Below are 22,856 nucleotides of genomic sequence, written 5' to 3'. Positions count from 1 at the left end.
TGCTACCAATTATCAGTTCAGAAGTAATCTTATTGAACTGACTCCATTTGGGTGTAATCTTTCTGTAAATGCAGTTGTAAAAGGGTTAGCCAAGCTTTTACCATCACAGGAATAGTTAAACAACCAAAAACCCAAGATCATATGATTACTTACCTAAACTAGAGAAGCTGTCAATAGGACCGCTGTAATTCTAATAGAGAACTGTAAGTCAGACATTGTTTAGGTGAGCCTAATAGCCTGTTGTTATTATTAAACAGACCTGGACAAAAATGATGGTACCCCTAGAAAAGACTGAAAAAAATTTGACCAAAGGGAAATTTTTTCCCCTAGAAACTTTGCTCAAATGTTTAAAATTTCAGAAATAGCAGATCCTAAAGTTAGAAAAAAATCTAAGTTTTGCTGCTCGATGCAGCAAAACTTCAACCAACCACATCAACCAAACAGAGAAGCATATCTGTGAGCTGGCAGGGAGAAATTAACTTCAAATATCAGAACCTGTAAGCAAAATATGTTTGCGTTTATTATTCTGGTGCTTGCAGTTTGTACCAAATATCTGAAAAAACCTAACATCTACTTCCAGTCGCCACGACCAATATGGGAAAACCCACAAGAGGCAACCGGGCCTTAGGCAGCTGTTGCTGGATACCCAGTGACAGCACAGCTCCAGTATATTTGGGTCTGGGTGGTTCTGACTGCGAAGTAATATTTTGCGGCAGGATTGTAATCGTGATGAACTGCCTGCACAGACGATGTTTTGAGGTGGACTTCCTCTCTTAAAAATGTATTAAATCTACTTTTTTACCTACTTATCACAGCAAATATAGCAAAGCCGTTCTCTGCCATTTAACACAGCAGCAGCAGAATCATCAGACGCATCTGGACACACTTTACTGAGCGCTCATCAGGAGTTTCAAAGATGCTCCTGAGGTGCGTCTGACCTTTACGTGGAGAAGCATCATAAAAGCATATGCTCCTTCATTTTTGATGCTCAAAGCACGTGCGGTGTGATTGTTTGTTTAAATAACCTATTAAAAATAATTTTGTACCTAATAATGATCTCATGTGCATCCGTATGAAATTTCCACGTCTAACACACATACTTCCCAAAAAAGGACAAAAGTAGCGTTGTAAAAAAAGACAAAAATTTAGTTGCATTCCACCTTAAAATGCAAGAAGTAAAGTTTCAGAGAGACCAAATTTCTACATTTTTCAGGGGAGACTAGTGTGTTTTGATTCTCAATCTTGTTGTAGTGGAAGATGAAGACCATGGCACACCAAAACCTTTCAAATTAGGGATCTAAGGGTACAAATAGTTGTACCAAATATCTGCAGTACAGCCATGTTAGGCTGTACAGTTTAGGCATGTGACACCAAAACAAAACAGCCCAGGTAGTTCCTGTCTGTTAATAATGAAAATGCGATAGTGTTTCATAAACAATTTTAGTTCTGGCTGGGTTTCTGATGATGCCTTTAGGTTCCTGACTTTCAAACCTTTAACCCACAAAATAACAAGAAATGCTTCAATACTCATTAAGCATGATCGTGAATATTAAAACAAGCTGTAAGTCACATGAATGATGGAAACAATACTTTAGCAGTTTCCTTTTTAATTTCTATACTGGTTTATGAAACTAAATGTCTTTTTCGTCAACTGAAACGTTGGGGGGAAAGAAGATCTGCCTCAGAGTTTACAATTAATGCAGGCTCCACCTCACTAAATATTGTTAAACAGTCAATACATTTCAAAAAGATAGCACAACAGGAGTTTAACTTTTTGCATCTTTTTATTTCTTCACAAAAATATATCAATATTTTTTGCATATTTGAAAAAGAAATAAGGTTTTTAAAACATAGTGAAAGCTGTAGTAGTAAACGATGTGCAATATTTTCTAGTAATATGTATCGCCCTGTCTAATTATGAAAACATGTCTGACTTATTTTAGAGAACATGTCGCTTGGTAGTTTGAAAGCGGCCAGTACATTCCATTTATTTGTCCTCTTAATCTGTAATCATCCTGGTTGAGTAGTACAGCATCTGGTTAATGATACTGTTTTCTCTCAACCTGTAAGTTGAGGCATTTTTATGAATTGTCTTTAAGGGGGCGGGGCGGGGGTGTCTTTGTAGCTTGATGGAGCGTATTCAGCATCACATATATATATTGGGACATTGTCTCTTGGACTTGATGTCAGAGGGCAGGGCTCATCAGTCCCTACTAGGGCTCACAGTCTGTGTCCACAAATTTGACACTTGCAATATTCTGCTCGTCTGCGGTGGTCTCTAACTGTTCTGCAAAGGGACATTTGCCTAAAGTGAACCTTATTCAAAGCAGAACCCCCTGTCCTGGCCATTATGCACTCAGAGAAATAGCAATTGTTGATAAATGTTTGTTGACATTCCTCCAGGCCTAAGTTGTTGCCGTTCTGTGCTGCACTTCAATAACGAGTCACTGCCCTGAATTGTTCTAGCAGGTGGACAGGAAGCCTCTTCAGGAAAATGCATTCTGGGAGGGGTTTGATTTCCTTTCTTACAAATTTAGAAATTTGAATCCAAATGTATCTTAGTTATGGTGAATAACTTTTGAAATTCCAGTTTCTTGTTTATACCTGGAAAGTTTTTGTGCATGCAACTTTTTTTTTTTTTTTTTTTTGCTTGCTTGCTTGCTTTTTCCAGAGCGGAACATTTTTACCCCAACTTCCAGATCAATCAGGTCAAACTCTCACATTTTTAAATAGCACCTCAGAATAGGTCAGCAGCAGAAGCAGTGGAGTTCACTATGTAAATTTGTTGTTTTGATTCCCAAATTGGAGAACAAGATGACAAGCACCTATGATTGTGTTTAACAATGCAAATGTTGGCCTCTGCCTCCACTGTACCAGATCTAAATTGAGCTGATTCATATCCTCTTTTTGAAAAATAAGTTTTTTTTCTGTTTTTCACAGTTTAATTCAGAACTTTTAATTTCAGATTTCATCTGTTAGAATGCTGGATGCTAAAATTGTCTCACGTTGACTTGTTTCTAGGGACGAGAGCAGGAAGATGAGGAACCAGAGAGCAAAAAGCCGGCATTAGAGGAAACCCCTGAAGAAAAGCACAGGTCAGTTCTCATCACAGTCTGCAGAAATACTTAGAATTTGTTTGTTTGGGTGCACATTGCTGTTCAGTGTTTGCTTGGTCCTCAGTTTACACACAAACGGAACTGAAACTGATCTTGATGTGCACAGTCAGAGCATTTATCTGCTCTTTATCTCCTCACCAGTGTGTGTGTGTACGTGTGTGTGTGCAGGTTGTGAGAATGGGTGTTTACAATGGGTTGGACCGTCAGCCTGTTGCCATTAGCTGCTCAAATATTCCACAGCTCGCCCGACTTCTTGTTAGCAGTTGGTAGGAGGGAGCAGCCATCTTTCCTGTCCTACAGGACCTTTTTTTTTTCCATTGTTTATATTTAATGACTTTGCTTTAAAAGCACCTGAGGGAGTGGCGCTCCGTTTCCTCCAGTCCAACAGGACAGATCTCTCCCAGGATGAAAATAGCTTCAGGGCTCACAAACATCTTTAGAGTGTGGATGTAAAGAGTGTCAAATGCAGTCTGTGGTTTCTGATCTGTGTTTTGCAAACAGTGACACTGGTCTGCAGTATGCTGTGGGTGTAATGTACCCTGCAATGGGCATTAAAGTTTAATAAGAGATCAGGTTGCGAAAGCAGGCTGTTAAAAAATGTTTTTCTTCTACTCCCTTTAAGGTTTTTAAAGTGCTGTTTAAGCTCTTCTCTTCTAACATTTTGTTCCAAGTCTGATCCAAAAGATGCACAAAGTATGCCTTGCAGCTCTTCCTGTTTCATCATGTTAGGTGTGGCTCAGACTTCAGTTCTTTATTCCGACACATGGGCGAACAGATTCCAAGTTCCTCGGATTGACAAATAAGATTCAAATAACTTTGAAAGCCTTTGAGATATCCCTGTTTCATGCTCCTCCTTGATGTCTGGGGTGTATAAAGTAATTTCTGCTGCTCTTGAGTGTCTTCTAGCTAGATATCAGTAGGAATATTTGAACAGCCTTGCTGCCCCTCCTCCTCAGCAAGAGTTCTCTCTAAACATTTAGAGAGGGCCTATGCTCCGAATTTATCACAGTTTCACTTCGATGCAACGGTCTGCTTGTAATGGAAATGCATAAACACACCCCTCTGCGCTTGGAAGCATTAAACTTTGAGACGGCTAATAACAAAAAGTCTTCAAGGGCAGATTTGCACACCTACTGTGTTCTGCTAATGGAGGCAGTTGAAACTTTTTTTCTCAAGTTCTCTTTGTCCGTCTTTTTTTGGTGTGGGGGGGGGAGGCTTAATATGTGATGGAGGTGGTGGGTTTAAATATTAATGGACACAAGACGGGGATTCTTAACCATGTTGATGACCTGCTCCCCATCGTTACACTGAAAGAATCCAGTTTCTTTTTGTGCCTCATTAAAGATGCAAAGATTTTAGTTTTCTGGGATCTTCCCTTTTTCTATTTTATCATTTGAAGTTTTCATATTTTTCTGTATTGCTGCTGAACTCTTCATCCAAATCCAAATGCAAATATTGTTTGTGATAGTCAACTGGATTTTAACAGAAACACCCAAAATTAGCTTAAGCAGCTGTCATAATAATTGTTGCCTTTTTGCATAAAAAAAACACACTTGGTATGTTTTATGTTTTCTTTTTAAACTTCTGTGTTGATCCATTATTCTAACTTTTTTTTAACCATCATTTTCAAACCATAAGAATCTTATCCTGGTCAGTGTTTAGTCTGTATATGGAAATAAAAATACTAGAAATGGGCGAAGAATAAACCAATTAAAAAAGTTGAGGAAATAACTTGGCCTGTGGTCATTAAATATGGATTAGGACTGAAAGGGCAAGATTCTGGATCAAGCAGCTGAAAGGAGCCTTATCTGTAGGGTGGGGAACCTCAGGTGGAATAGAGCTGCTGGAGTTTCACAACTTAAGGAGTCGTTTGAGGTGATCTTGGCGTTGAAAACCAGGTTTTTGCAGTGATTTTCAAGGTAACAATGTCTGATTATAAAACTGTGTCTCATTTATCATTTTCATTAGGGTTTCTCTGCACGGTTGTACAGGTTTAAATTGAGTCGGCTTGTTGTGTCAAGTTTGTGCATGCATACTATGTTTGTTATGTTTTTATGTAGGAAGAAAAGGTACAATTAGCTCAAGTACACATGGTATGGATCCGAGCACACTGACTATTAAGCATTCATTAGAGAGATGGCCTGGTGAGAGAAACTGGGCCTGTGGCAGCCTGTTTTTGCAAATAGTGATCTTTAGCGCCAACCTGGAAAAGGGATTTTGTGCTCAGGAAGACAAAAAATCTGCAGAGATGGTTGCAGTCCTTTTTCTGACACCACCAGGTACCTCCCTCTGATAATCCTCGAAGACGTGATTGTTTGGTGAAGTTTTCCTTCCTCATTTCCAAGGTTTCAGGCATGTTGATCTCCAGGTGTTTCTGACCCCTTCAGTAGCCAGATTATCAACTTCCCGTTTGTATCAAGACTCTACTGTCAATCAGACCAGTGAAAGTGGTTTCCTCTACAAACCTTTGGAGTCGTACAGGTAGGTTAGCTGAGGTACGGTCATTTGTGTGGAGAACACACCCCTGGTGGGGTGGGACCTGTAGTCAGTTGATGGTGTGTTTCTTGGGAGCTGGGATGATAGTTTTATGCTTTACAGAGAGAAGGAACATCATGCATTTCCAGAAGCTTCAAAAAACATGGTATTTTATTGAAAGCCTTGTATGATTGAAAATGTTAGCTGTTCTGAAGCCATTGGACTTTAAAACCTTGGCATATTTTAATACGGGTTACCAACCCGTTCCTGGTCAGTTGTACAGAGATTTGAGACGAGTATAAAGACGACTCGCCTGTTGAATTCAAGGCGTGTTTGATCATTTTGAAAATATAAAACATAGCCATGCTTCACGCAGTCATATTTGAACCAGCCTCATAAACATTTAATTTGCACATTAAAAGAAAGATATTTGCATAAAGACATGATCTGCTGTCAGCAAAGAGCTCCAGATCCCAACTAGCTGTCCTGCCTGTACCCATACAAGGCAGTGGACCGTCAGGCAGAAGGAGTGTGATGAATCTATCAGGAGCGTAGAATGTCGAGCTTCATCCCAAATCTGTTCTAAGCTTTGAACAGCTGATAAGACTGCAGGGCTGTGCTTGTAATGACAACAGTTAACCTCCATCCTCTGGACCCTCTGTGTGATCTGCAGAGACGATGGCTGAGCTCGCCAAGAATTCCTCAGTGTGGTGAAAGGCTGGGCGATTCGGCTTCAAGGAAAGAATCCCTCAGCTGTTTTCTGTTCTCCTTAAAGTCGGTGCCCAGGAGCAGGTGGAACATGTTAATCAGAAATACTTGCTGGTATAAATGGGGACTTTATGCTCTTAAGGCCTCCTTTTCAGGCATTAGTTGTGCAGCTGTGCAGGGATTTCAGATGATCGTTTATGTCCTTTAATTTGCCTACACTGCCACCTGCTGGATTTGTGAGTTTTTGAGGATGTTCTTTAAACCTTCCTTTGTTTTTTGTTTTGTTTGTTTTTTCTGTGTCCAGAGAGCTGAAATTGAGGAATTACACTCCAGAGGATGAAGAGCTAAAGGAGAGACAGGTACCCAAAGCCAAACCAGCTTCAGGTGAGATATGTAGATTTAGAAAAAAACAAAAACTTTATAATTTAGAAATGATTTAATACTGATCATATTATTTGGTTGCAGTGGAAGATAAAGTAAAGGATCAGTTGGAGGCAGCTAATCCTGAGCCCATAATAGAAGAAGTGGTAAATACTTTTGTTAAGCTCTGTTTTTCTTATTAATTCATTATTAGATGTCCAAGTTTAACTTGTTTTTTTTTTGTCTGTAGGATTTAGCAAACCTTGCTCCAAGAAAACCAGACTGGTAAGGCATGTTTAAAAGTAGTCAATAACAATTGTAGCTTTTAACCTTTTGTCATTTTATGTGCTGGTACCAGGCAAAGATGAGAGTAATTGTAAATTAAATGAAAAAATATAGATCAACCATTTAAGCCCAGCCTCTTGTTTAGTCCCTATGAAGCTCATTTTGCTGCAGTTATACCTGCAATGAGCTGAAAGGCCAAGTTCAGCCATATGAAGAGATTGTATCCATGTCAATTTTCAGCCCTTTTCGCTGATTTTATATGCTTTTAGGATTTATCTTTGTCTGACTCATGCTTATGTATATATTTTGTTCAGAACTGTTTCATGGGAGGTCTGGCTGTGTGTTAAAGGTTGTTTTCTTGCTAGATGATCCTACACCTCATACTTTGATTTTTTGCAGACTTTAACCTTTCCCCCAGTATTTTCCTTTGTAAGGCTCCATCCATCTATTCCTCAAGTCTGAACAGCCACCCATTGTCTGTTCATGAAACGCATCCCTACTGCATAATGCTCCCAGTGTTTAATGTTAGTTTTCCACCATAAATGCCATTTTGCATAAATGCTATTTTGGTCTCTTCTGACTAGAATAAACTTATTATGCAAATAAATGTATACCAAGAGAGATGCGTACCTCAGTTTTCATTTTTTTTTTCCCCATTTATTTCTTTTTATTGTTTCATTGAGATAGGCGTATAATATTTGTTTAGCATAATTACTTTCTGTTTATCTATTACAAAAAATGCCAATAAAATGCATTGACGTTTATGGCCAAGTTCTATTGTGTATAGTCTGATGTGTTTGTATTGGATGTTATGGAACTCAAAAATGTCTTTCATTTTCGTTAATTGTCAGGGATCTGAAACGTGATGTGGCAAAGAAACTGGAAAAGCTGGAAAGACGAACACAGAGAGCCATCGCCGAGCTCATCCGTTAGTATCAACCTCTTTATTATGAGGTTTTCATCAGGATGAAGAGAGAGCCATGTTTGGACAGGGTTGTAAATTAGTAGGCTAATTGCTTTGTGACTCCTGGAGACTATGGTAGCTTGAAGGCCTCTCAGATGACTGATGCTACAGCTGATGGATGAACAACTGCAAAAAACAGATGGATTATTTAAGGGAAACATGAAACTTATAAGAATATTTTGTTATTTTGGAGATAATAGTAAAGCTTTCAGAGAATTGGATGTGATGAAGCAGAATTTACTTGTGTTGTAATGATGTAAAATAATAATTTTTTTGCTTAAAATTCTCTTTTTTTCACATTTAGTTCTGCATCAGTAAAATTCTGCTGCCTGCCAGCAGATTTCATGAATGATGAAACTCAGTCTAGATACTTTATTATGTAAAAATGCTTCAGGAATCAGAAATAAATTAGATGTGTGTGCAATGGATGGAGCAGACTAATTGTGGGGGTTTGATTGTGTCTCTCTGTCCAGGTGATCGCCTGCGAGGCAGTGAGGAGGAGTTGGCCGGGGCGGTGGGAGCTGTAGGAGTGGAAGAGGGAGACTCTGACTAAATTAGTGATGTAACAGAGGGTGTGTGTTGGGGGTAAAATGGGATAGGAATGGCGATTTGCTGTCAGATGTGAGCTGAAGATACTGAAGAGGTTTCATCCTGAAGAGGAGAGGGTTACATTTATATTTTTTGTCAGGCCTTCTTATGAGTCATATTTTGTATATGTGCGTTTTTTTTTTGTTTTGTTTTTTTTTTCAATTTTGGAAGGTGCATTTTCATCTTACCAACAATATTTTATATTAAAATGTAAAATAAAATGAACATTTTTTAAAATTTTGAAGTTTTATGTCAATTTTTTTTATTATTATATAAAACATGGTTTAGAAGCAGAGTTCCTCCTTAAAGTCTAGGATTTATGCTGCTTTCTGGACATGGATTCATTTAAAAAGATTAGAAAATTATATTTCTTACATTTTTTTTTTCTCTCAGTTGCTTCCTTTGCTTGTCGGGTGTCTAAAGTATGCAATGGATTCACTACAACCTGACCTATTTTAAATATATACATTGGAAAGTGTTAATTATCCAACTAAACATCATTATAGTTATTAATTAAATCTGTCTATGTATTCATTCATTATTTTCTCCACCCCTTCCCTTTTCTGTCCCTTTATTCTTCCATTTCCCCATCTAGCCTTCCGTCATTCATCTATCTGTCCTTTCATTCAGCAAATAGACCAGCATAATTGATCTCAACCATTTCCTGTTTGTCCCTTCAGCCATTCCCCCTTTCAGTATTCTGTTCTTACATTTTTAATGCTCCAAATTTAAAGCCTGACTCATGCAGAAATGCCTTTTTATAAAATGATCCCTTTTTATAGATAAAATCATGAATAATTGAATTATGAAGTTTCAGGAATTATTAATGACAGAAGCTCTGGTGTAAAAGGAGCTATACAATAAGATAAGAGTGTTATTTTAAAAACGTTACAGGCACAAATATGATTTTTTTTTTTTCATATAAAGACAAACAACACATTTAAGTTACACATTTATTCAGAAAATTACCTGAAGATTCACTCTATCTGATGACTCCTAAAGGCTCCTGATAGGAACTGCTACATAATGTTTTGCTACGTTAGAATCAAAAACAAAGTTTGATTCTGTACATGAAAGAACTAAAGAGGACTTACAAGAAAAAACTGCAATTTTCACACGTGATCTCAGATGCCAGCTGAACTGAAATGCTGCTCTTTCACAATAAAGTGCATCTTCTATCTACTTAGGCCCACAGCATCTCTGCGGGGAGACGGTAAACAGTTCTAGCGCCCCTCAAAAAGAAAAAAAAACACATTTGCAAAGGCAAATGATCAAGGCAAATCAAAGCATTCAGTCCCTGCTGTTTTGTAAATTCACAAAAACAACATAAATGAATGTTAAAGCAGCTGCAGCTCATAGTTGAGCTTCTACAAAACTACGACCTCGGGACTCATCAGCACGATGCTCACAAACTACAGAGTATTAGCAGAACGGGTGATGAAGGGTACATGAACTAAAGTGCTGGCTTTGTGACTAAATCTAAACAGTGTGATGATCACTGAGGTTGTGATTAATCCCAGAATCTTCAATATCATGGGATTACACAGCGGTTCAAGGAAGCAACAGGTTTTTCATCCCAGACTCGGAGGATGCCTTGGCCTTCAGGGAGGCAGAACAACTATTCCTGACTACATGCAGGTAAACTAATGATAAAGGATTATTAATTAAACATGGTGGACAGGATCACTAGTTGACCTTAAAACGCAAACCTCCATAGAATTAGCCCTTGGTCGAGTTCACTGCTGATCCTGTTGATACTTTACAGTTGACATTGGCCTGTAGGGTAAAGCTGATAGGGACTTGGAAAAGTATTTACACCCTTTAAAGTTTTTAATACTAGCACCACGAACTTTAACATAGTCTATGAGGTCTTTAGGTGATACACAAACCCATAGAAGCAAATAGCTTTAGAAGTGGAGGGGGGGGGGCGGGGGGGATTTTAAAGCTTTAAATCATCTCAAACAGGTGCCAAGCATTTGTATTCAACCAACTTTTATAAAATAAAACCTTGACTGATGATTTCCTTTAGAAGTCTCATAATCAGTAGCCAAATGGTTTAATGTAACTTCTGTATATTACTTAAAAAACTGATGTTCATAAATATTCTCCACTTGAGTGAGACTTAAACTACTATGCAAAGATACATTTTCCAACATTTTTACTCTTTAGATGTGCAAAAGTGGTAAAGGCATACCACAAAGCTTTGCACCGTTAATTTAATGGAAACTGGTTCTTTATAGTGTAGAACTTTATAGAAGGGAAGAAAACTGACCCACATTTCTATCTGTTAAAGAAAATAAAAATTAAAACCATTTTTTCACCAACTTCCACAACAATGCATAAAATTATACTGTCTATTAAAAAAAAAACCCTAATAAAATGCATAATATATTTGGGCTGTAACATGACGACGTTAAGATCTGAAGGGCTGTGAATACTTTTTCTCAAGTACTGTAACGGGAATCTGTGATGCCTTCAAGGATCCTCAATCGCACTGCCCTACACCTGATTCGATTTTCCTGGCTGCTGGTCCCAGCTCCACTTTGCACACCTTCTGAGCAAACTTCAGAGAGCATAGCGTCTCTCCCACATTGCTCTCCAGAGCGGAAACCTTCAGAGGAACAATTCAGCATGATTAGTATCAGCGGGAGAAATTGGCATTCCTTGACTGAACAATTCATCTTACCTGCACCACCATGACAGTCTTGCTGCCTTTACCCAGGGAGTCCTGTAATAAGTACGTGAGACGAGAGTTCCTGAAGGGGATGTGAGTATGCCGACCCCGAAGAGCCTGAATGACGTCCCCGAGCGACAGCAGAGAGCGGTTGATGTTCTGGGCCTCCTTCAGCCTCTCTCCTTCAGCACCAGACTTCCACACTCTCTCAGAGCCAGCCAGGTCCACTAGGTTCATCTTACCTGGGGGAGGGGGGGGATTCATAGAAATCGTGTAACCATAACGTTAAAGGGACCCTTTAAAACCTGCTGACGGTTACACAGAGGAGTAGATTATCCATGACTGACCTGTGGTTTTAGATCCAGAGGCGAGGTCAGTACCCTGGACAGTGACGCACAGCAGAGCGTGGGAACGTGAGCTGTGCTGGTTCATCTGGGTCCCAAAGGTGATCCTATTCCTTCGAGCTGTAGCTAAAATCTTACAACAACAACAACAAAAAAACAACTATTAGCATCAGTAATGGTTCAAAGAATGGTGATTAAAAGCAGTAAGAGAATGGTATCACCTTCTTAATATGATGAAAGTTCCTGACTTCTATAACCCTGAGGCCTGGTACATGCAGCTGTCCGGTTCCATCTGGGTTAATTTTTATGTCCAACTTCTCCCCATCCTTACTCAGCAGATCTCTGTAAAACAAGTGACACTTCAAATCACTTAGAAATAAGATTACTTTGTCCTGAATAGGTAAAACCCAGTAAGGCAAAAAAAAAAGTAAATAAAACCAAACCAAAGACTCCATCTGTACCTCAGCACCTCATTGTAAATCTCCACAGAGCTGACTGTGACTGTGTAAGACCACATGTCCTTTCTCTCATCGATCTCACTAAAGAGATGTTTCAGAGCTCGCTGGTTAATTCCTGGGTTTTCCACAGTGCCCTGGAAAACAAAAAGGACACCAAATTGTGGTATTTGATGGGGATATGATAATATTCAGGGCTGCTCAGTGGAACAGTGAGTAGCACTGCTGCCTTGCAGCAAGAAGGTTCTGGGTTCAAATCCCAGCCCAGGGTCTTTTTGCATGGAGTTTGCATGGTCTCCCTTAGCGTGCCTGGTTTCTCTCCGGGTACTCTGGCTTCCTCCAACAGTTAGGTTAATTGGCTTCTCTAAATTCTACTTAAGTGTGTGTGTGAATGGTTGTTTGTCTCTGTGTTGCCCTGCGACGGACTGGCGACCTGTCCAGGGTGTACCCAGCCTCTTGCCCGTAGACAGCTGGAGATAGACACCAGCACTCCGCTTGGGATAAGTGTGACAAAAAATGGATGGATAATAATAATCAATCAACACCATTCACACCAAAACTTTACATACCCACTTATAGCTCTGCTTATTTTTTTAAACTAACCCCCAAAATAGTCATCCTTTGTGTGCATTTTCTATTGTGTTACAAAAAATAAGATTTATAACAGCCAGAAAACTGGCCCATTTGACATTTCAAATAAGTTCAATTCAATTCAATAATACCTTATTAATCCCAGAGAGAAATTCAGTTTCCTTCTGGGATTAATAAAGTATACATTTCTAGATTTTTTTTAAATTATTTAAATTTAATAATTAAAATTTCTATAGAGAAAACATGTTCTTTTTCTTCGGCAATAATGGAACAAAACTCACTCCACACTATATTTGACCAAGAATTGATCAGACTTCATTTAAACTAGTATAAAAAAATATAAAAAAGTAAATGCTTCAAAAATATATTACAGTGCAGCATTATTCAACTGACAGGTTAAAAGCCTTTTAATTTTCCATCAAACTAAAAATATACTTTTGTCCTCAAAAGGAAACTACTTGTAGCCTATAGTGTTTATCATCAAAACAAGATATGGGAAAAAAATTAATAATAAGGTAAATTAATCTGAGCTGTTGGGTTTCATATTTAGAGAGATTTGGTTTTTTTTCTGAAACAAGAGAATCTGCCCTAACTTACAAAGAAAAATGCTGCTATATTGATAAAAAATATCTGTTTAAAGATATTAGATTGTTGCCAAATAAATATAAAAGTTTAAATCTAATTATCCTGATACACTTTTTCTCAGTTTAATAGTATTTCTCATATATTACTCTGTTATTAAGTTCTTTAATGACTGGTGAGGCAAAAAAAAAAAAAGAAACAGCCAAGGAAAATATTGTATTTAAAGGAGAAAATGTGCTGGTATTACTATGATTATTCAGACAAATAAATGATCTTGGTCTGCATGCAGTGGGAACGGTGCTATAATACAGTAGTAATGTTTACCTCCATGGTGTAGGTTTTTCCAGAGCCTGTCTGCCCATATGCAAATATGCAGACATGGTAGCCATCAATGCAGGACGTCACAAGAGGTTCAATCTCCTGAAAGACCTGTTCAAGCAAGTCAAGAGTGAGGTGGAGCTTCAGGGGTTGCTATGACAACATGTCCTTCAGCCCCTACCTCTTCCTGTGTGGCATGAGGCTGGAAGACCTTGTCCAGCTCAAAGCTGCGACTCTTTCCCTTGCTCATCACAGTGACGGAGGACTCGTTGTTGGGGTCCGTCGTCACAACAACAGACTGACCTTCCTCGTGCTGGTCCTCCTTCAGCACAGGCTTCACCCGGCAGAGCACACGGATGTTGCCTAGAACAGAGAGATGGCTCAGTAAGGGAACTTTTTACCAGATTTACAGCAAAGGTGACCTATTTACACCTTTCAGCTCCACCAGCTGCTCGTGTAACTTCCTGCGCAGGGCCACCTCTTTCCTGTATTTCTCCAGAAGATCCTTGTTGGCTTCAGACATCTCACTGATAGCTGCTGAAATCTACCAAAGACAAATTAGTTTCAAACCTTTAAGAATCCAAAGGTTGTTTTTTTTTAAACCAACATCCAGGATTAAAGATTTAATTTACCTGCTTCTTGGCTTCATTGATCGCTGCACCATAAAAGTCAGAGAAGTTTCGAACCTGACTCCTTAGACTGGCGTAGTCTGTTTTCATGGAGCGCAGGGTTGGAGGGAGAGCTGTAAGACGCTTCTGCAAAGCTGATCGAGGAAATAAACTTTGAAGAAATTATCTCTGAGTGAATGAAACGTCTTGTCAGCAGATTTAGTAATAACTCACTGAAGAATTGGTCCTGAAGGTTCTGGAAGTGTTCAGCAGAGCAGCTGGCAGCAGCCTTCACAGCCTCCTCTTTCCTCTCCTCCAAGTGGCCAATCTCCTTCAGCAGTTCCTCTCGCAGCTTACAAATCTCCCGTTCATACGCTGCAATCTGTAAACGGTTCAATTTTTCAGTCTCTCTGTTTTACAATTACAGTGTTTTAATTTCAGCTCTGCATTATTTCCAGAGGGAATGTGGAAATTTTATTTTGTTTCCTTATTTGTTCACTTACCTTCAATTAGTTCCTAACAAAGTTTTTTAAGAAACCTGCAACATGCAGCGATCCGGTTAACTTTTGACTTTTTTGATAATACAAAAACCCTTTTTTTTTTTTTACTTTAAACTGGATTTTTAAACTGGATTTTATTTAATGATTGCATATTTAGTTGTGGTGATAGATTGGCGACCTGTCCAGGGTGTACCCCTCCTCTTTCTCGTTGACAGCTGGGGATAGGCACCAGCACCTTTTGCGACTCCAGCAGGGATAAGCATGACAGAAAATGGATATGTATGATGAAGTCTTAGCTAACTGTCAAATGATTTGGGATTTAAATTGGGCCTTTGACTAGGCCATTCTGAAATATGAGAAGGCTTTAATCTAAACTGTAGCACTAGCTCTCTCAGGTCTTTCAGAGCCTTCTTTTTTTTTTTTATGTTGCATTAAACCATGCTCCATGTACGCATAGAATATTATTTCAAAAGTTGTCCTTTATTTAAGGGCGTTTATGAAGCGGTTTGTTCACAAATTGTTGCTTATAACCCTCAAACTAAAATAAAAGTGTGTGATTTCTCCTTTAGGTTTGTGCAGTAACTATATAGTGCTCACCTTGTGCTGCAGGTTGCAGCTATATTCATCTGACTTCCTGATCTGTTCCTCCAGCTGTTTGCACCTCTCATTCTGATTGGACAGCTTTTCAGACAGAACCTCATTCTTCTGCCTGGCTTTGGTCAGCTGTTTGACTGTGGCTGGAGATTCCACCTCCACTGTCTGGGTGACATACTGGCAGAGAAGACAGACATCTTTTTAGAATGGTATAAATAAATTAGAGTCCTTCGAGAATCCATCAAATGTCTGTAAGGATGCTTTACCTTTACAACTGGCTCCTTGCCTCTTTCTTTATTAAGCTCCAGCTCCAGCTCTCGCACCCTGTCTTCGCGTTTTCTCAGCTCCTCTCCTCTCCTCCACTCTCTCTGTTCACTTTTTCTCTCCAGATGTGTGAGCTGCTCCGCCCGCTGCTGCAGGGAGAGCTCCAGCTGTTGAACTCTGCCACGAAGGTTCTCATTCTCCTGTCAAGTTAAAACAAACCATGGTGCAGGTGGGTGTTAACAAGGCGCTGATGAGCACTCATGAGTTCTAAGCTGAGCTCAAGGTCCTTACCTTGATGAGCATGTTGCTGGACTGAGATGGGATGGCGGAGAGCTGCTGCAGGAGGCCTTGGGTAATGCTCAGGTTCTGTTTCAGGCTTTCGTTCTCAGCTGACAGACAGAGCACACGCTTCTCTGAGTCTGTGGCCCCCTGAGGAGAAAAAACATAAGATGGAACTCTGACATGACATGAAATAAACAAAAGCTGGCAAAAATGTAAAGCTATATTATTTGGATTATGATTAAACATGTTTATTTGACACCTTGGTAATAAGAAAAAATTATTTCAGTATGTTTAAAAAATTGGATCCAACTTGTCCTAGACATTGTTAGAACTGAAAAAAATAAATAAGATGTTTGATTAAAATAAACTGTATAATGATTTAAGTAAAAGAAGATCGATTCTGAGGTTGGAGCAAATATTATATGAACAAGATTGTAGGTCTTAGTTATGATATCTAAATTATGTTGGAAATCTTACAAATGTCAGTCACATATTGCAGTACTTTACAAAAGTACTCTGATTTTTAAAAATATGTTCTTTATACAATAATAGTTTCTTACATCACATCCTGTCCAGAACTTTGGTGAAATGCATACAAAAAAAATAAATAAATAACAGACCCACTTTTCGTAATTCAAAAGATCTGTTGGCAGAAGTCGATAAATTTTAACAAATAACTTATATACTAAAATAGATAAACATATTTAGGTTTTCAGGATTTTGATGCGTGTATGTTGCTATAATGAAAATTAAGGTGCAAAAAAAAAAAGTGCCTCAAAGGTGTGTCCAGATTAATTAAAAAGTTATTTTTATTTGCAGGGATTCATCTGTGTAAATCATGAAAATAATCTATTGAAAACATGTTAAGTTACAAAGAAAAGGTTTGTTTATGGGAAAACTAATTAAAAAATAATAACTTTAAAAATTTATGACTTTCACTGATGATTTTCTGTTTCTTATTTTGGTGAAATACAAAATAAAAAACCTACAAAAGTAAAGTTTTTCTCTAATAAATTTGAAAAACAATTCGATAAAAGGTAGAAAAAAATTTGCATTGCTTTAACTTTACTTCTTTTTAGTTTCATCTGTTTAATGTTTCTTGATGTGTTTGATACTTATTTCACCTGCCGTATCTGCCACTTTGCTCGCTGTCTGCAAATATATTTAAAACAATGTTAGTCAGATCTAAACAAGGGAAATTCATCTGTGAAAATAAAACCTGTCCTGTGTTTAGTGTCTGACCTTCTTCCACTCTGAATAGTGTTTGTATACTGGAATCAAAGCTGGACTATTCACAGTGCGCTGCTGTGTTGTTAATAATAATGTGTGAAATAAATCTCTCAGTTAAAAGTCATGAGTTTAAAAAGAAGAGCAAAGCTGCATCAAAAGTAAATGTTTGAGTTATTAGTGTTTGATTTTCTATCCATACACCTTCATCAGCATGTGTTCCAGTCGTAAAATATACGTCTTTGAATTTTAGTTTTTCTACTTATATCAATTGTAACCTTATTGCTGTACAAGGTAACCTGGGTGCTGCTTGACATTTAGAGAGCTATTTTTAATCCAATAGGTGGGGCAGATGTGCTGATTGCTTGAAAAGTGACAAACACTTGATGAATGACTCAGCTTGGTCAGCAGGACTCACAGTGGCTGTTCTCAGTCTCGACAGCTCCTCTTCACGCTCCTCTATGCAGCTCTTTAGTTCATCAATCTAAAAAAATATATATATACAGAAAATTTGATTAGATGTAGCAAAAAATTAAAATAATAAAATATATTTTTTCTCAACAAACTTCTTTCAGTGTCAAAATATTTTTCTTATAAGATATTTTTCCTGATTAAATTAGGTAGAAGTATCACTTCTTCAAAAAATAAAATAAATTTTTCAAGATTTGCTTTTGCAATGCATGAATCCATGATAGAAATTCAAGCTTATAATACAGGATTTACATGTTCAATAAAGGTTTTATTGATATGTATTTAAACTAGCCGTGTACCTGGTGCTGAAAGGCCTCTATTCTGGTATGTCTGTCTCTTTCTTTTTGCTCCAGCTGTGAGTGCAGCAGGCGGAGCTCTCCTCTTAGTTTACTCCTCTCACCCTGCAGCCCACAGAGAGACTCCACCAGACTGTGCACACCAGAAGGAGTCGCTACGTCACAGCTGGACTCACCTGGAAAATGACAAAAGAAATGTAGGACAATGAGGACTCCAATCACAGTGAAGTCCTCAGAGGTCTTCACACACCTTTTTAGACAAAAGTGCAAGGGAAGACTAGTTTTTTTGTTACATTAGATACATTTTTCAATGATGGCATAATTGATTAAGGGAGATAACTATCCAAATCAAGTTTGCATTGTGTACAAATAGATTAATGTATTTCTTCCTACATCCTGAATTCTGTGAAAAAAACACTTATTCAACTGAATTGAACTGGTAATATAAAATAGGCTAAAATATCTCAAAATGAAACAGATCAAGGGCTGAAAATATTGGTCTAAAGTGTTACAAATAAGCCTTCTAATGTGTTTGTTCTCCAGTGAACCACGTTAAGAACTGTTATCCATTAATGGAGAAAACATGGAACGGTGGTGAACCTTCCCAGCAGCGCAGGCGTACCAAAGCAAACATATAAATACCTGACTTTGGTTCAGTTAAGGTCAGAGTTTATAATGCAACATGAAACAAAGTTGAGGGAAAACTGCCTCTATGGGTTTCAAGAAGAAAATGGCCACAAAGTAAAGCTAACAACTATGGAGGAAGTTTTAAGAAAAACAAGCGCGTACCAGCAGTTTGACTTTAGGGTTATATTGTGATGGACTAACCACAAAGTCTGCTCTCTACCAGTGAATCTTTAAGGAAAAGACCCAAATCTACCAGTCTACTAAGCTCCACTCGTTAGGCTTACAGTATGCAGCAGGACATTAAACCAAAGTGCATCACTGGGTCTACCTCTGAGTGGTTAGAAAAGAGAAGGTTTTGGATTGAATGGATTAGGTTAATCTGACAGAGAAGCTGCAGCAACACCTGTTTGAAAACCCTGGAATGAGGCTGAATTAAAAACAACTCTACCAAAAATATGTTGATAAATCCCCCCCAAAGGACCCACTGACAGCATTCAGTAACATCTAACAGCAGCATTATGCAAAGACTGGCATCACCACTAATGCGCTAAATAATTAAGTTTAATTATAGATCTAAATGGAGCTGAAGTTTTTTTGTTTACCTGGTGATCCTTTTGTATTAAGATGTGATTGATGAGCTAAAATATTTGTGCCAAAAAGCAAAAACTCTTGTGTTTACTCATTAAAGTATCCTTCTTTTATAAGCATATTTCACAGCATTATGTGAAGCTAAATGTCACGCAGCACACAGGTTGTCGTCATGTATTCATCAGCAGTACCATTAAAATTCATGTTCCTGTGTTCTCTCAATTCAAAAACATAAATAGAATTACTGAAACTCCAAAAACCATCTTGTACCTGACCTGGAGCAGAATGCCAAATAATGTTTTTATCAGTTTTTCTGTCCTCTCAATGATTTACAAAGCTCTGTCACCTACTATTTTCATACCAGGACTTTATGCTCATTTAATTAGCACTGCATGTTAAGTTTGCCCTAGTTTAAAAAAAAAAAATAGAGCATTGGTGAAGGGTGAAAGTTGCAGTCTGCAGAAGGACGCTAAACTGGAACTAGGCAAATTTTTAAAGTGGAAGCCTAAAATGATGTTAAATAAAAATCTAAACTTGATGAATAGAAAATTAATTTAAAAAAAAAAAACAGTGAACTAAAGCATAATGACACTGCACAATGGATGACATCCTGAATATTCATGATGTGCAGTATTGCATAGAGCTGCATTTTGCATTACACCTAAAAACAGGGAGAGAAACAAAGACTAAAGCATTTTAAGCATTGGGAACTCCGGCTATTTTTAGCCCAACACATTTCCACGTGCTGCCCCAGCATGTGCCAGACCCTGTAACTGCATTTGCACCGCTTTAAACAGCCATCAGACATGTTTTATTAACGTCAAGGCAGCCTTAATCCTGTAACCTGAGGGAGTCCTAAGATCCTCTATTTTTACATTTCCTTCAAACTGAGGAGAATTTGATCAGTCAGTGAGCTGCCCATATTTTAATGCACCTGTTAACAAGGTGCACAGCAATTAAGGAAACCGTATGGGTTTTACTGTTTATGGTTTCTGCTGAGGTAAAAGAACTAACCTGAGGTTACATCTAAAACACAGTGGTTGTAGAAAAGCAGAGCTCTGAGGGGCAGAGCGTCTGCCTGGTCTTTGTGGTGACACAGCTACGAAGAAACATCCGGCAAATCTAATAATGTTGCTTTGCTGCTGGTGGATCAGGTGTTCTATAGAAATGTTCCTTGCTCTAAAATAGGGAAGAGGAAATGGAAAGCCTGATATGCAGCTGATCTTTTTAAAACTGTGACATTCTTATTAAAATTAGAATGGAATTATTTTAGTTAGGATATTTTTTAGATTATATTTTGAAGATTTAACATGACAATATGTCACAGCAGTGTATCATTGTCAATTTTTAATTGTTTGGCAATCTAGTTATTAGCTCTTCCTTGTGTGAAATGTACATTTCGCTGAGGAGTTATAAAACGTGGATAAGATACATTAAGATGATCTATCTAACAAAACTATAAGACCTGCTCTACTGAAAATTACTGTAAGGCCTATGATTCCAGTCATCCCAGTGAACTCCACTATGAATCCACCAGCAGTGCAGCTTGTTCCATCACCATTGTTCCAGTTATTAGGGGCAGGAACAAATTTAATCAAGAAAATTCAAATGAGAGTTAAAAGAGTTATACTGGCTAAGTTACGAAGAACATAATCATTATTTATAATTACCACTGCTTGGATCAGCAGCATTCCACATGGATTCTCCGAGTCAAATTCTGGCTTAAGTAAACCTTGAATGCTAATCTGCCAGTGATCACTTTTTTGACCATAGGTTTCATAAACTGGATTGTGTTCTATTCTTATCTTTATTTGAATTGTTTTTAATTCTCCTTGTCCTACCTCCACCTGCCAAAGGACTGTAGATATAAATCAAATTTTATTATCTTATAATAAAAGGCATTAAATGCTGACATTTACGTTCAAGTCCAGCTGATTCATCTGCCTTGGCAGCAACCAAAAAACCCCAAAAAGGATCATTTTATTTATTTATTTCCTTTATTTTTGATGTATTTGGTGAAATCTTGCCATAAAATCCACATTTTATTAACCATCTCTTATTGGTTCGCCAACAACATGAGATCATATATTGATCAAAGCCCAGTACCTTTTGTACGGATCTGTTTTTCATTATGCCTTCACAGTATGGAAGTAATAAGCCACCTTGTTTTCCCATCCCCCATCTTACCCTCACTCATTGGGCTCAGACTCTGCTGCTGACTGATGGCCTCCTCCAGGCTACTTATGATGCTGTTCTTGTCCCTGATGCGCTGGCGGTAGGAGGCCCGCAGAGCCTTCATCTGACGGCGGTGCTGGACGCGGTGCCTCTTCAGCTGAACCCTGTACTGGTCGGCCTGCTGCTGCAGCTGCTGGAAGTGGGAGTACTGCTCCAGAAAGCTTAGCAAGTGGGACATCACTGCCACAAGGGGAGACTCCGCCAGCTGTAGAGATGGACGTACAGCATCAAAGTTTATCATCAGGGAATATTTAATTCATGTCAGCCTGCTGCACCAAGTCTACCTTGGCTGTTGCCTCCATCTGAACTTGGGAGACTCTCCTCTTCTCAGCCTCCTGTTTAAAGGACAAAAATGCCGCCAGTGGTGTGCATACAGGGATATCTGTTCCATCATCCTCATCTTCTTCACTCAGCTCATCACTTTCACTGCTGCTGCCTGGTCAAACACCACAAGAACAACAGAATAAGGAACTGTTTGCATGGATCTAGAAGAGTCTCAATATCCTTGCTTGTTTGAATCATCATGTGCATGTGTGGATCTTGTCCTGCGCATGCATTGATCTTGTGCTGTGCATTTGTTGATACTGAGACTCTTCGAGCTCCATATGTTTCCACCAAACATTTAGAAGGAAATCTTCATGTAGAACATGCAGAGTTTCTCTCTCAGAAACTCACTTGATTCACTTAATCCAGCAAAAGATTTCTCTCCTGTTCTGGGGGCGTGGCCATCTCTTCTCCTTGTTTCCATGGAAACAGGTCCTGGCTCCTATGCACAGCATCATATTCAAGGGTCAAACAATAACAGATTCAAGTGATTTAAAGACACACAAATGTATTTAGAGGGGAAATCTGTATTCCAAACCGAGTCATGAGAAGGACTACATCCAGTAACAATCCGATCTGCTCTGGAAACCTGTGGCAGGGTTGATGATTCTAAACATTTCTGAAAAGAAAAGATTTATGGGTACAAATAATGTGTCCAGACTTACATCTGGGGAAGCTCTAGAGGCCCCCTCTAAGGCATCTTCCTCGTCCTCCTTCCTGAAGACAGTGTAGAAGATGTAGACTAAAAGGGAATAAAAAGCGTACATCTCCACGCTGTGACAGCTCCTGCAAATGACAAATGAATCCAGCGATTTACAGTCATTGGTAAACTGTCCAAATGCATGAAAAATCTAGGTTTTACTCTAACATGCAGGGAAACTGATCAATTAAATATAAAAGGTATTTCCCTTGATGCACCCAAATCTCTCCAGCATTTTTCCAGTTTTCATTCCACTCCATCCAAATGAATTCCTCATCTTTTGTACCTCATCAAACGACGTCTCCCTCCTGATAATAGGGGCCTGTAAATCCAGCCCTTTGTATTCCAGAGTCACGCTCCATCTGTGTCGTCAGTCCCAGCTTCTTTCCTCTGGAGCTGCTTTGGCTTCCCTGCACTGCTTGGCTCCTTCAGTTCTCCTCATCCTTTCTCACTTTGCTCCATCCGTGGAGCATGCTCAGTAAGGCTTCCTGAGGCGCTGCAGTGGTGCAGCTGCAGACAGATTTTTTTTTTTTGTTGAGATTAAGGTGATGGAGCTGATGAGAGTGCTGCTGGCCAGGGTTAGGGGTAGAGAAGATGGTTGGTGGTTGTTTTCTTCTGAATAAATGACTTAGATTAGTAAGTCACTTGAAAAAAAAAATTATTTTAAAGACTGAACACTT

The 22,856-nt window shown here is 38.6% G+C and overlaps 1 protein-coding gene and 1 long non-coding RNA gene across 2 annotated transcripts in view; one reads left to right on the top strand and one right to left on the bottom strand.

Annotated features, from left to right (window-relative positions):
* The window catches only part of LOC107082001, a 9,366-nt gene extending 2,703 nt beyond the window's left edge, over positions 1 to 6,663 (top strand). Inside the window, exons 2-3 of the long non-coding RNA XR_001481120.1 lie at positions 3,022 to 3,095; positions 6,604 to 6,663. This is a non-coding gene — a long non-coding RNA (uncharacterized LOC107082001). The remainder of the gene's footprint in view (positions 1 to 3,021; positions 3,096 to 6,603) is intronic.
* A 3,768-nt stretch (positions 6,664 to 10,431) lies between these two features.
* Positions 10,432 to 22,628, bottom strand: LOC107081652 (kinesin-like protein KIFC3). Its single transcript, XM_015369833.1, has 20 exons — positions 22,463 to 22,628; positions 22,142 to 22,262; positions 21,828 to 21,918; positions 21,437 to 21,588; positions 21,105 to 21,357; positions 17,706 to 17,878; positions 17,354 to 17,419; positions 15,718 to 15,855; positions 15,429 to 15,626; positions 15,166 to 15,339; positions 14,303 to 14,450; positions 14,093 to 14,223; positions 13,893 to 14,004; positions 13,642 to 13,823; positions 13,467 to 13,571; positions 11,976 to 12,106; positions 11,736 to 11,856; positions 11,518 to 11,647; positions 11,183 to 11,412; positions 10,432 to 11,107 (listed from the first exon to the last, which is right to left on the bottom strand). Exons 1-20 carry the CDS (start codon positions 22,465 to 22,467, stop codon positions 10,982 to 10,984), a joined length of 2,787 nt encoding a protein of 928 aa, XP_015225319.1. The 5' UTR covers positions 22,468 to 22,628; the 3' UTR covers positions 10,432 to 10,981.
* Between the last annotated feature and the right edge of the window lie 228 nt (positions 22,629 to 22,856).

The sequence above is a fragment of the Cyprinodon variegatus genome, unplaced genomic scaffold (genome assembly GCF_000732505.1).
Source record: "Cyprinodon variegatus isolate N-32 unplaced genomic scaffold, C_variegatus-1.0 Scaffold2, whole genome shotgun sequence".
In the NCBI taxonomy this organism is placed as follows: domain Eukaryota; kingdom Metazoa; phylum Chordata; class Actinopteri; order Cyprinodontiformes; family Cyprinodontidae; genus Cyprinodon; species Cyprinodon variegatus.
Note: the sequence above shows the minus strand (reverse complement) of the source record. Positions and strands in the feature narration are given on the sequence as shown.

Excerpts from the sequence above, each read along its gene's own strand:
- LOC107081652 (XM_015369833.1), bottom strand. Across the intron at positions 13,824-13,892 it reads GCAGCTGGTGGAGCTGAAAG|GCAACATCCGTGTGCTCTGC; the intron begins GTGTAAATAGGT and ends TCTCTGTTCTAG. Across the intron at positions 12,107-13,466 it reads GAAAAACCTACACCATGGAG|GGCACTGTGGAAAACCCAGG; the intron begins GTAAACATTACT and ends TTTGTTTTCCAG.